Source organism: Saccopteryx bilineata, chromosome 3 (genome assembly GCF_036850765.1).
Source record: "Saccopteryx bilineata isolate mSacBil1 chromosome 3, mSacBil1_pri_phased_curated, whole genome shotgun sequence".
NCBI classification, from domain to species: domain Eukaryota; kingdom Metazoa; phylum Chordata; class Mammalia; order Chiroptera; family Emballonuridae; genus Saccopteryx; species Saccopteryx bilineata.
This window is the reverse complement of record NC_089492.1, coordinates 201,354,177-201,367,637: the sequence shown is the minus strand read 5'-3', so window position 1 is coordinate 201,367,637 and position 13,461 is coordinate 201,354,177. Positions and strand designations below refer to the sequence as shown.

At 48.9% G+C, this 13,461-nt stretch overlaps 1 protein-coding gene across 3 annotated transcripts in view; it reads left to right on the top strand.

Annotated features, from left to right (window-relative positions):
• The window catches only part of SH3RF3 (SH3 domain containing ring finger 3), a 188,481-nt gene that overhangs the window by 167,633 nt on the left and 7,387 nt on the right, over positions 1-13,461 (top strand). For all 3 annotated transcript variants that reach the window (XM_066268547.1, XM_066268548.1, XM_066268546.1), the window contains one exon: positions 10,233-10,564. In XM_066268547.1, coding sequence (XP_066124644.1) covers positions 10,233-10,564 — 332 coding nt within the window. The remainder of the gene's footprint in view (positions 1-10,232; positions 10,565-13,461) is intronic.

Here is a 13,461-nt window from a genome sequence, read left to right as displayed (position 1 = left end):
TATCCATGCAGCTATCCTGTGTCTTTTGATCGGATCATTTAATCCATTTACATTTAAGATTATTATTGATATATACTTGTTTATTGCCATTTTATTCTTTAAAGCTGTATTTCTATTTTACTATATTCTTTTCCCCCTTTGATCTGTTTACAACAGGCCCCTTAACATTTTTTTTAGCATTGATTTGGTTGTAATGAATTCCTTGAGTTTTGCTTTTTTTTTGTCTGGGAAGTTTTTTATTTCTCCTTCCATTTTAAACGATAGCCTTGCTGGATAAAGTAGTCTTGATTGTAAGCTCTTGTTCTCCATTACTTTAAATATTTCTTGCCATTCCCTTCTGGCCTCAAGTGTTTCTGTTGAGAAGATGGATGTCATCCTTATGGGGGCTCCTTTATAGGTGGTAGCCTTTTTTTCTCTAGCAACTTTTAATATTTTCTCTTTATCACTTAGTTTTGGTATTTTAATTATGATGTGTCTTGGTGTAGATTTCTTTGGGTTTCTCTGTAATGGAATTCTCTGTGCTTTTTTTTTTTTTTTTTTTTTTTTTTTACAGAGGCAGAGATAGACAGGGACAGAGAGACAGGAACGGAGAGAGATGAGAAGCATCAATCATCAGCTTCTCATTGCGCGTTGCGACTTCTTAGTTGTTCATTGATTGCTTTCTCACATGTGCCTTGACCGCGGGCCTTCAGCAGACCGAGTAACCCCCTGCTGGGGCCAGCGACCTTGGGTCCAAGCTGGTGAGCTCTTTGCTCAAGCCAGATGAGCCCGCGCTCAAGCTGGCGCCTTGGGGTCTCGAACCTGGGTCCTTCCGCATCCCAGTCCGACGCTCTATCCACTGCGCCACCACCTGGTCAGGCCTTCTCTGTGCTTCTTGTGTGACTTTTTCCTGCATCAATTTAGGGAAGTTTTCAGCTATGATTTGATTGAACAAAGTCTCTATCCCTTTTTCTTTCTCTTCTTCTTCAGGAACCCTTGTGATGCGGATGTTATTTTTCTTCATGTTGTCACGGAGCTCTCTTAGAGTTTCCTCAGACTTTTTGAGTCTCTTTTCTATTTGCTGCTCTGCTTCTGTGCCTTTGTTTATCTTGTCCTCTAACTTGCTGATTCAATCCTCAGCTTCATCCATTCTGCTTTTAATTCTTTCCATTGTAGTCTTCAATTCTGATATTGTATTTGTAATTTCTGACTGATTCCTTTTTATTATTTCAATGTCCTTTTTTATACTTGTTATCTCTTTATTTAGTTGTTTGTTATGATTATCTATTGTTGTTCTAAGATCTTTGAGCTTCCTAACAATCATTATTTTAAACTCTTCAGCTGGTAATTTGGTTATATCTGACTCATTCAAGTCCTTTTCTGGGAATTTCTCTTCATTCAATTTGGTTGTATTTCTCTGCCTTCCCATTTTGTCTGTGTATAAGAAGGGTGTAGCTACTGGAGTTCAATGGGTGTGGCTTCTGTGTTCCCTAGGTGTGGTCTGTCTGCAGGCCCACTACCCCCTCTGTCGCTGCCTTGGGCTTTCGGGTATGGGCGTTGCTGGCGTTGGCCTGCTGTTGCTGTCACTGCAGTTTCTGCCTCTCCTCCACGGGAGGAGCTGTGCTCATGTGGCTGGGTCTACAAGTCTTGGCCTTCGCCTGCCGCCGCAGGTGGGGCTGTGTGCCGTGCCGGGGGCCGCAAGCCTCAGCACCGCCTGCAGGGGTGAGCACCTTTGCTCAGCTGAGGGTCTTTGCCTATTCCCAGGCTTTCGGGTGCAGCTGCACTCCTGAGTCAGGCCACAAGCCCTGAGCTCCGCAGGCCGGGTGGGGCTGCGCGCCTGCGCTTAGCCGCATGTCTCTGCAGATCCCAGACTTTTGCCTTTCCCCCATGGGGGGCATTGCAGGTGTGCCTGCAGCTGGCTGGACCACTTTGGTGCATCCCTTCCGCCTCCACTGGGTGAGACTTAGCTCACCCTGGGCCTCAGTCATGGCTGGCCTGGCTTCTGCCCCTGCCAACAGGACCATGCTTCCACGTCCCATAGCCGCCTGCCCTCTGGCAAGCCTTCAGCAGTGTGGGTGGGGGTGCTGCAGCTCAGACCCTAGCACTCAATACTATATTCCTTAAGGTTCCCTCCTTCTAAGTGACTCTGCTCTGAGTGCCGTGGAAGAGCTTTTTTGGCTGGTGTCCTGCTTCCCTTTGCTGGTATTGCTGGTTCCAGGGGAAATATTCACTTCAGATTTGGGGAGTGACTCAGCCCAGGGGTTAGGGTGGCTGTCCCTCAAAGTGTTTCTGCCTGTGCCTCCTAGATTACACTCTCTTCCTGCTACTTCAGTCCTCTCCTCTCACCCCATCCTCCGGAGCCTCGGGTGAGTGGTTGTGAAAGAGGTTTTCTGTGTGGTCCCTTTAAGAAAAATCCTGGGTCTGAGAAATCTGTCTTTTTCTCACAAACAGTATCCTGACTTGTTTTGCAGCTAAATACTGTCCATACACTTTTTCTAGGCTCTGGGGCTGCAGGTTGGGGCTTTGTTCCTGGGGCCAGGGCCTTCCCCTCTCTGCTAAACTCTCTTCCCGCCACGTGAGTCTCTCCAGGCTGCTGTTCGCTCCGGTAAGCTGGGCAGCCCTCTCCACGTTTCTGCTTTTCCTACCAGTCTCTGTGTGGTTTCTTCAGTGATCCTTGGTTAAAGAGTCCTCTTAGTTTAGTCCAAAGTTGGTTTTTCCAGATGAAGGTTCTAAAATTAAGTTGTAATCCACTTTGGTTCTGGGAGGTGGGAGTTGGTATGTCCTCCTACTTCATCGCCATCTTGCTGCCTGCTAACTTTACTTCTGAGGGACCAGTCCCTTACACTAGTGCTGCCCTCATTTTGGATCACCAAGTCCATGTGAATATTGTATTGCCCCTAGCGGTGCTGAAGGTCATGGTCATGGCCTGGGCTGGCTGGGGGCTGGAAGAACCTCCCATGCCTGTGCAGAGGAAATGTCTCCCCCTGCTGGTAGTCCTGCATGCTCAGCCCGCTCACCTCTGATTGTACTCCAATGAGTCCAAGATCTCCCGAGGTGAATGTCCCCCAAGTGTCCTGTCCACTGACAGGGATAAAAGGGCCCTCCCAGGGTTCTGAGCTGCTGAGCAGCATTTCTGCAAGGGAGATGAGTTGCTTAAGTGGAGGCACCATCTTGGGCAAGCCATTTAAGTGTTGTCTGCGCCCTCATGTACATGTGGAGGTTCGCACCTCCGTCTGTGTGGCTCTTGCTACATCTTTCATTTCTGTCTCTTTCTTAGGCCCCATAAAGCAGTCCAGCAAACTCTGGATTCCCTAGGTGGTCTGAAGATGCTTTCCTGAGTATAAACCCTTTCTACCTTGATTCCCAGTTACACCTTAAAATCAGGACGGGGCCTCTAGCTTCTGATCCCCCCGTTGGTGGAAAAGGTTACCTGCTGTTGGTTGGGGTTTGCTTCTCCATTGTTTCCAATATCTCTGTAAACTTTTTCATAGAAATATGTTGAGATGTGCTTTATTTTTCCATTCTACACTTGTTTATTAAAAAACGGTGTGTGTGTGTGTGTGTGTGTGTGAGAGAGAGAGAGAGAGAGAGAGAGAGAGAGAGAGAGAGAGGAGAAAGAGAGAGAGAGAGAGAGACCCATGTGGAGATCCTCATGATCAGAGACGGTGGTGCCACCATCATATTGGGCAGGCAGGTCTGGGATTGTAAAATGTCATGAGAGGCCAAAACGAAACCCACCACACTCATCCTCAGTGTTCAGCGAATCACCCCAGAACTCAACAGCTTAATACAACCCTTCATTACGCTCACACTAAGTGTTAATTCTGTGGGTCAGGACCCTGGGCAGAGCACCCCCAGGAGGCTGTCTGCTCCAGCACTCGGAGCAGATGAAGGCTGGGGTGGGTGCTGGTCGGTCAGGCCGTCTGGAGGAGTGCTTGCATATGCTTTGCAGTTGATGCTGGGCTGGTGTCAGAACACTAGCATGAGGCCTCTGCATGTGGTCTGTGTGCAGGCCAGCTGGGACTTCCTCGTAGTATGAGTATGGGGTCTGAGAGTGGGCCCCCCAGTGTCTTCATGGCCTCACCTTGGTGTCCTGTGCAGTCTCCACTGCGACCTGTCAGTGGAGGCTGTCACAAGGTCTCCCACACACAGGGAGGGAGCACAGCTCCTAATAAGAGGAGTACCAAGGTCACTTTGTGTGGAGACAGTGTTGTGGCCATATCAGGAAAACTAAATTTGTCACATTACCCATGGTCCTGTTTTAGCTGTGACCTCTCACTTTCCCTTGAGCTTGTCAGAACAGTTCTTGTCTGTTGCTGCTCCTGTTGATTCAGGACTGTTTTGATTAAGTGCAAAAATAAATTCTGTTTCATCTACTGTCCCCAAGGACTCTTGCTTTCCACCCTCTGACCTCGTAGCAGAAGCAGCAGTGACCTGTGCCACAGGTGCCTCAACCCCGCCCTTACAGCCCCCCCCCCCCCAGGCCTGCACCTTCCTGCACCTCCCTCGTCAATGGAATTGAACCATTAGTGTCTTAGGAAGGGGAACGTGGACTGTTCTGAAACTTACTGAAGGCCCTATATCCACACCTAGTCCCAGATTTGTAGTTCCAAGGGTTTTCCAGACCCCCAGAACCATTTACAGACCCCTGATTAAGACCCTATGGACTTGCTGGTCTCTGAGGTAACCTCATGGTTCAAATGGTGCTCATGGGAAACAGATTTTCCAAGAATTTTTGTTTCTGCTCTGGGTTTGCTGACAGCCCCCTGCAGCTCGGTGCCACACAGGTGATGTATCCACTGCAGCCAAATATGCCATCACAACTGTGAGATGACATGGGAGAGAACGGTGGGTTCCACCGTGCTCCCTGTGCGGACCACTGCTTTAGAAGAGAAGACGAGAGCTTGGTGCTTTTCCTTTGGCTGAAAGGTGCTGCTTTCTTTCCAACACAGTGAAGAGCAGCTGTGGAGTGACACCAGAGAAGGACTCAGAGTGAGGCTTACTCTAGCGGAAAGCAGGAGTCATGTTCACTGCCTTCGTGGTACCAGACTTGTATTCTAACCATACTGGTGATGATGCTGATGATGACAGCAAACAGATGTGGCATTTCCCAGGTGTCAGGCACCAAATGTACCATTTCATCAGATTCCCTACAGTAACTCTCAGTGTTATGTACCACTATTAGCCCATTCCACAGATAAGAAAACTGAGGCATGGAATCTTGAGTTCCTTATTCAAGGGTGCATAGTTGGGTACTAGTGGAGGCCAGCTGAGGTCTCAGCCACCTGTTCCTGCCCCTGCCTCATGGTGTTGGATCACCTCTGCCCCTTTGTTAGCCTGCTCTCTGGGCTTCAGGATGAGCATCCTGGCACCTGTGTTTGGGCATCACCCCAGCAAGCCCCCATCACGTGCCTTCCAAGCTGTGCTTATCCCCCCTTCATGCTGCACCTGCCGATGTTGGGCTGCCCCCTGTGGCCTTGGTGACAGCCGCCCAAGGTGCTGGTGATCCTGGTCGCGCTTGCCATGCAGAGTGACAGCACCATGACACCATGTCAGAGAAGCTAGATGAGCAGTGGTGATGGGCCCACCAGGCTCTGGTCCCACTTGTTCAGTGACTTCCTAGACAGCTGGCCCTGGCTGAGCCTGGGACACACATATGTGCAGCCCAGGCCTGCCCTCGGGAGGGCTCTGATGGCCCCATGATTTTCATGATTCAGTCTTCTTCATCTTCTGTATTTTGTGAATGCAGTATTTTTGAAGGCTTGTTCAAAGTTTAAGTTAGTCAACAGCTAAATGCACAATCTTTGTCTCTTTTAATCAGCTGTGAATGCCTTCCTTTCTGTTTGCTGCAGCTCACCTGTTTCCCTACCTTTGGTGGAAATGCACTGCAAACTTGCACTGTTGGAACACAGCCCTCTGCTCCTACAGTAGCTGTGTATTCAGGCATGACCAAAGATGTGCCCCTTCCCCATCAACATTTTAGCAGGACACGGCTTTTAATCACCCTTTTCTTTCTCCAGTGAGAAACTGCCCAAACAGAAAATTCCAGTCAAAGAGCTTCCAAGTCTGATTTGCAGGATTCAAACTCATTAAAGGGATGTCCTGCGACTTTTTTTGTTTTGTTTTGTTTTGTTTTGTTTTACTATCTCAAAGCCCCTGAAAACTTTGTTTGTCATGTGAACTCATGTGGGTCAGGCCTCTGACCTGCGTTGATCTCATCCTCCTGAATGGATGGCTGCTGGCCATTCTAGCAGGTGTGTGAGAACTCAGGACCCTTCCTCCCTCTCCAAGGCCTGGCCTTCCTCAAGCCTCTCATACCTGCCTGCTGTGGTTTCCTGCCTACCCACAGGCAGATATGGCATGAGAATTCTTTGACCACCTTCCTAATTCACTTTGCATCCTTCATTGTTCTGTCAGTGAGACACCGTTGTTAGCAGGTTACCCAGGAGGAGAATGGGTGTAGAGTGCCTCAGGGAGTCCAGGCTGGAAACTGAAGGGAGCCTGCAGGCGAATGCTTGGCATGTCTTGCGTGTGCATTCCATGATGGCCAGCACACTGAGTTCCACGGCAGTTCCTTGTGACTGGTGGTAGGCATTGAGAGAATCCCGTCAGGGGCAGTTTTCAGCCTTGGTATCAAATCAAATTAAGAAAACGATCAGTCATATGTAACCATGGAAACTGACTGGGGCAGGAAAATTAGCAATCACTGTTGCTCATCCCTTTCTAAACTCACAACTGAGGCTGGTCTTTGCCACAGACACATTGAGCAGCCCCGACTTCATCCTCACTCAGCTCAGCACACACCCCATTGAGCATGCTGTGGTATGGGGGGGGGCTTTCTTCCCACTGTGGATCTTTGCAGGCAAGCGGTGGTCCATTGAACCTGTTCTCTGCCCTTGAGGCAGAAGGACACTGTGAAGGGGCCACATGAGTCCATGCCAGCTGAGCTAACTTCATTCAGCAGTTATTGCACACCTGCTGGGTTCTAGGTGTTGCTCTAGGCACTGGGGCTGCCCTAGTGCACAAAGTAAGCACAGCCCTACCTCTAACACATATTGTCTAGGAGAGCCTAGCCAGGAATGACATGCCTCCTAGGCCTTCTGGGCTGAAAGGAGTTAGAGGGTAAGGAAAAGGCTGGGTCAGGGAGCACGCTAGTAGGAAGCCATGGCTGGGACCTGAAGGCAGGGGCTTGGACCACTGGGCCCAGAAGGCCATGGACCATCAGATATGACCCCTCACGTCCATGCTGTATCCTCCCAGCTCCCATGCCATCCCCGCTGTGGTTTTAGGTCACAAGGAGCCAGACACCCGCTGCCAACTGCCCACCTTGGAGTGGTATTGGCTTCAGGAGCCCCAGCAAGGTGGGGCACAGGGGTGACTGAGGCAGCCTTTGAGCTAGCTGCACGATGCCCCCCTCGTGGCTGCACTATTGAAGCTTTCTTTTTTTAAAATTAAAAAAAAATTTTTTTTAGATTTTATTTATTCATTTTAGAGAGAGGAGAGAGAGAGAGAGAGAAGTGGGAGGAGCAGGATGCATCAACTCCCATATGTGCCTTGACCAAGCAAACTCAGGGTTTCAAACTGGCGACCTCAGCCTTCCAGGTTGACACTTTATCCACTGCACCACCACAGATCAGGTCTGAAGCTTTCTTCACTGTGCCCAAGCACACCTGTCTTTCTCATGGATGCCAGAACAGAGCTGAGCCGGGTAAAGTGCGCAGATGGGTGCTCTGTGCTGTTACCTGGCACCTGCCTGATCCTCATCAGACCTGGGCTCCCCATGCCAGCCTGTTATCATGGAGTATATTTAGGACATCTGCTTACATCCTTTTAATATCAGTGCTAGGAGAAGAGAAAAACATGACTTGTTCATACTAAAGTGTTAACGACTTAGCTTAAGGATACGTGTGTTATTAGATATGTGTTTTAAAAGGTTTCAGTGCCTGCTGGTGGGAATGCAGACTGGTGCAGCCACTGTGGAAAACGGTATGGAGATTCCTCAAAAAATTAAAAATTGAACTGCCTTTTGACTCAGCTATCCCACTTTTAGGAATATACCCCAAGAACACCATAGCACTGTTTCAAAAGGAGAAATATACCCCCATGTTTATGGCAGCATTGTTCACACTAGCGAAGATCTGGAAACAGCCCAGGTGTCCGTCAGTGGACGAGTGGATTAACAAGGTGTGGTACATATTACACAATGGAATACTATGGGGCCATGAAAAAGAAGGAAATCTTACCTTTTTTTTTTAACTTTTTTTTTTAAAATTCATTTTAGAGAGGAGAGGGAGAGACAGAGGGGGGGAGGAGCTGGAAGCATCAACTCCCATATGTGCCTTGACCAGGCAAGCCCAGGGTTTCGAACCGGTGACCTCAGCATTTCCAGGTCAACGCTTTATCCACTGCGCCAGCACAGGTCAGGCTTACTTTTTGCAACAACATGGATGGACCTGGAAACTATTATGTTAAGTGAAATAACCCAGGTAGAAAAAGAAAAATATATGGCCTCACTCATTTGAGGAATCCAATGAACAATGTGAACTGAGGAATGGAATTGAGACAGAGGAAAGATCAAAGGGACCAGAGGAAAAGAAAACAGAGGGAAAGGGGATGATAGGATGGGATAATCCTGAAGGGAAGGGAGGAGGGCGCTATGGGGAGGGGGGGAAAGGGAGATATTGAGGGGAATATGGGGGGAGGGGGGTGCATTCAGGGCAACACTAGACTCTATGTAAACACAATAAATTAAAATCAATTAAAAAAAAGTTTCAGTGCCACTGTCTTCCCCTACTGGCTTCTAACCATGCAGCGGAAGAAGTCTGAAAAAGGAACTCTCACATCTGTCCACCTCAGAGTCCTGTAAACCCTGTGACCAAAGATATTTTGGTGGCCATCACTGACCCAGTGGGTACAGTTTTGGACCTCTGTGCACTGCTGCCCTTTTATACAATATCCCTATGTCTGCCTGCCACCTAACTTCCATAGGAACATTGGAAAACTGAATAATAAAACCATGAAAATGTACAAATGCCAAGCCATGCACATTGTTCTAAAAGCATCTGTCTGTGTGTCCACTCTCACACACGCACACCTGCACATGTGATCTGCCCTGCACCTGGATTGTCCCTAGAGTGTTGGTAGCAACATTTTAAGCCCTCCAAGTCCTCTGCACTAGCACTGCTGAAAGAGGTTGAGGTGAGACGCCTGCTCACACCTATGCTGCCTAGAGTTAAGGGAAAATAGGAGGGCAGATGTGATGCTGGGCTGGACCACCCAAAGATGCTGTCCGGCTCCTCATCTGGGCTGATGTCGCCACTCCAGGCTGACCCTCAGACATCTGTAGGGAGTGGACTTTGTGCCCACACCATGAGATGAAGCCCCGAGTCCTGATGAAGACTGGGCTGCTGTCCCGCTTGAGGTTGGCAATGTCGGGTGGGCGCAGGGGGTCGTCTATAGGAACCGGGAATGTGTTCTAGGCCTAGAAGGGGTTCTGAGTGTCCCGATGGAGTGACATTGAGATAGGCTTCATCTGTATAAGGGCAGATCCTTCCAATTATTCCACTGGTTTTGTATGTGAGGAGCCAGGACCTAGATATTGTCACATCCCTGAAGGTAGGAGAGCTGCCTGCAGGTGCTCACCAGTGAGGAAATCCAGGGCCTGGAGGAAGTGGCCCTCACCAGGGGCCATGTTCAGCTCTGGGACAAGCAAGTGACTCTCCTGGGAAACCTAGGAGGTACATGCATGTACATATACACACATGTGCTGCAGGTTACTATGTGGTCCAGATCACATGTGCAAAGCAAACCTGGCAAAGGAGGCTGTGTCCAGCACCACAGGGTTGCAGGAGCTAATCTCAGGAAGACTGATGCAGAATAATCAACACCCCCCAGAAGGGAAGTACACTTATTAAACTTGGGTAAGGAGAAACCAAATCATGTTGGCTGCTAGCTCCCCCGACACAGCCGATAAGGTTCCCACGCTAAGACGCAGTTCAGAGACAGTGCCTGGGCATGTCACTCTCCAGCCTGCCCCAGGGGCCTGCTGGGGCCATTTGGGGCATGTATGCCAGGTTCAGGGAAAGGAAAACAAGAGTTGGAAAGGTTTTCCATCTTAGTTTTTCATTTTTCTACCCGGCTTTACCAGATTGTGTCTAAAGTTTCCAAAAGGCTTATCCATCCACCGGTCATTCACCACAAGGGCATTTAGGAGCACCAGCTAACTCACTGGCATCGATTTTGTGTCTTTCCAGAGAGAGAGGAAGAGTGGGCTGCTGAAACTACTAGCCGGGGCATCCACCAAGAAGAAGTCTCGCTCCCCGCCATCCATCTCTCCCACCCATGACCCCCAGGTGGCACTGGATGCCTCCCTCCAGGGAGCAATGGGGCCTGAAATATCTTCACTGTCCACCCATGGCCGGGCAGAATCCTGCCCCATAGACAGCAAGGCTCAGGGGGCCATGAGGATAGAGCCACTGCACAGAAAGGCGGGCTCCTTGGATCTGAACTTCTCGTCTCCCTCCAGGCAGGCCCCTTCCTCCACAGCTGCCGCCCACCCTGAGCCCAAACTGCTGCCCAGAGAGAGGTAAGGGTGGTGGGTCAGCGTGCTTCCCTATGGCTGTGCATGGCCGGCGTGGGTGTGTCTGTGAGGTGTGTAGCCACTTTTGGAGTGCAGAGACAGCGGGGGGGGGGGGGGGGGTGTACTGAAGACTGGCGTGACTAGACGTTCCTCATTAGCCCTACCAACTCAGTTCTGACCATGCCCAGTGAGCATCAGGTAAAACAAGTTTGGGAATAAAATGGGAACATATTTCATGTCTGAATTCTTCTGGGTTCTCAGGTTAAGATTTACAAGGGATTCATCAGGAAAATTTTCAGAACTGATGGGATATGGAGCCAAAGGGGCAGTGAGGGGACTGTGTCCCATCAACCTAGGAACACTTGTGTGGGCTCTGGGCTGAGACCCACAGGCCTGTGTGCCCCACCCAGGAAGTAGCTTCTTCCTTTCTTCTCTCCCTTCTCTCTCTCTTCTCCTCCCATAGCCAGTGTCTCAGTTGGTTTGAGTGTTGGCCTGGCACTGAGGATGGCTCAGGTTGGTCCCAGCGCATCAGCTTCAGGTGCTAAAAATAGATTGGTTGATTCAAGCATCTGCTCCAGACAGGGGTTGCCGGGTGGATCCTGGTCGAGGTGCATGCAGGAATCTGTTTCTCTTTCCCCGCATGTAAAAAATAAATAAATAAGCAGAATAACCACAAAGAATAATAACATTAAAATTAAATTAAAAGTTAGAGAAAAATATTGCAAAAATAAAATACAAAAATCATAAAAAGCAATAATCAAACAAACAATGTAGCAACAACCACAAAAAGAACTACAGAAAAACAAAAAATTAGAAGAAAATATTTCTGAGAGTGTTTTCTATCTTTTTAGCTCTGTAAAATCCCAGGCTGAACTCTGCTGAGAAGCCACTGTGTCTGACCTGTGGTGGCGCAGTGGATAAAGCGTCGATCTGGAAATGCTGAGGTCGCCGGTTCGAAACCCTGGGCTTGCCTGGTCAAGGCACATATGGGAGTTGATGCTTCCAGCTCCTCCCCCCTTCTCTCTCTCTGTCTCTCTCTCCTCTCTCTCTCTCTCTCTCACCCTCTCTCTCTCCTCTCTGAAAATGAATAAAAAAAATTAAAAAAAAAAAGCCACTGTGTAAATGTGGAGTCACAGTAATGGGCGGGACTTGTGAAGGCTTTAGCAATGGCGGTCTCAAGCTTCCATGTTCTCCTCCCTGTGTCTGAACAGAGCAGGAGACCAGACACAGAGCACCTTGTTCTTCAGCTATGGGTATGTCTCTGCCACTCTCCATACCAACGAGGGGAGGAGGCGGGATCTGGGAGGCTGCGGGACTGCACTTTGTACTTTGGTGTCTCTGTCTTAGCTCAGGCTGCAGACAGACCATGGGAACATTGATGGTGACCCCACTCTCTGCCACTTGGGTTCAAATCCTCCCTCCCTCCAGTCTCTCTGTTCCTGTGGCGGAAGAAGACCCAGTCCTTTCAGATTTCTCTCCTTTCCCGAGCCAACCATGAGTGTGTCTTATCTTCCACTTCTGCTATTTTACCCTTCCTACCTTTAGTTGATTGGGTCTGCGGATCTTTCAAGCAAGACTATCGGCCCAGCTGGGGTTCCTTCACTGGTTTGTTAAGTTTCAGTTTGTTAAAATTTCAAGGGGAGAGATGAAGGGTATATCTCATATCACAATTACTCTGATGTCTCACTGGTTCTGTTTTATGGTTTCAATGTTCTTTTTAATGCTTACTAAGTTCTCAGTGTGATCATCCATTCTTACTCTAAGATCCTTGAGCATCCTAATAATCATGATTTAAACTCTGTATCTGGTAGTTTGGTTACTTCCATTTCATTTAGATCTTTTTCTGGGTTTTCTCTTGGTGATTCATTTGGGTCATACTTCTTTGCCCATTTTGTCTGTGTATTACCTCTGCTCTGAGTCCCAAATTTGTTGTGGTGTCTTTATGAGGAAGATGAGCTCAGTGGTACTCACCTCCAGGTCACCTGAGTTCCTTGCTCTAAGAATGTTTCTTGAGAGTTATTTTTACCCTCCTCTTGTATGTGAGTCTTGAATGGAGTTGGTCCTTTCATGGGTGGGGTTATCCCTTCAGGCTGGCTGGCTCTAAGAGTCAACCTTGATCATGTGTATTACACACTGTAGTGTCTGCCCTGTGGGGCATATTTATTCTCCACAGTGTCTGGTGCCTGCTGGACTCCTCCTTTGGGCATGCTGCTTGTGTAGCTAGCTGAGTCTAGGGTTGGTGCTGTCTGCCACTTACTATTGGTTGTGCTGGTTCTAGGTCTTTTGGGTTGGCGTTAGCCATTGTTTGTAACCTCTGTGAGCCACCTGTCCACAGCTACTGCTCTGTTCACTGTTTGTGTCTGTGTTTTCTGTGCCTGGGAAGTGTGGAAGGGGCCAACCTTTGTATGAAGATCAGCTTTCTCCTGCTTAGAGATGACAGCAGCTCCATAAAAGCCCCAAGCTCCATAAATAAGACTTGCCTCCACTTTTCAGCAGCTCCACCTCTTCTTGCAGCTGCCTGGTCTTCCCACAGAGTCTTCTGTAGAAAGACTGTAGTGTGGGCCCAGACTGGTCTCACCCCACCAACCACTTTACAAGTTGCAAGCTTGGTGGGTTAGGGCAGCTGAGTTTAGGAATACAATGTTAGTGAGACCCCCTATGTCAGAGTTTCTTGGTCAGAAGTTCAATACAGGGAAGGTGGCCCCTACTCCAGAGCCTGATTCCTCAGACACTGTGGGATAATCCAAGTGTATTTCTCCCCAGTTAGGTGAGCAGCAGGTTTAGATTGGTTGGGGCCAATAGTCCCCTCTGCATAAGTTCTTCCAGCTGGGAAGCCCCGGGTCTCAGGGAGGAAAACTGAGAAAGTCCTCTACTGGGCTAACTGTGCTCCCCAGAAAGTGGCT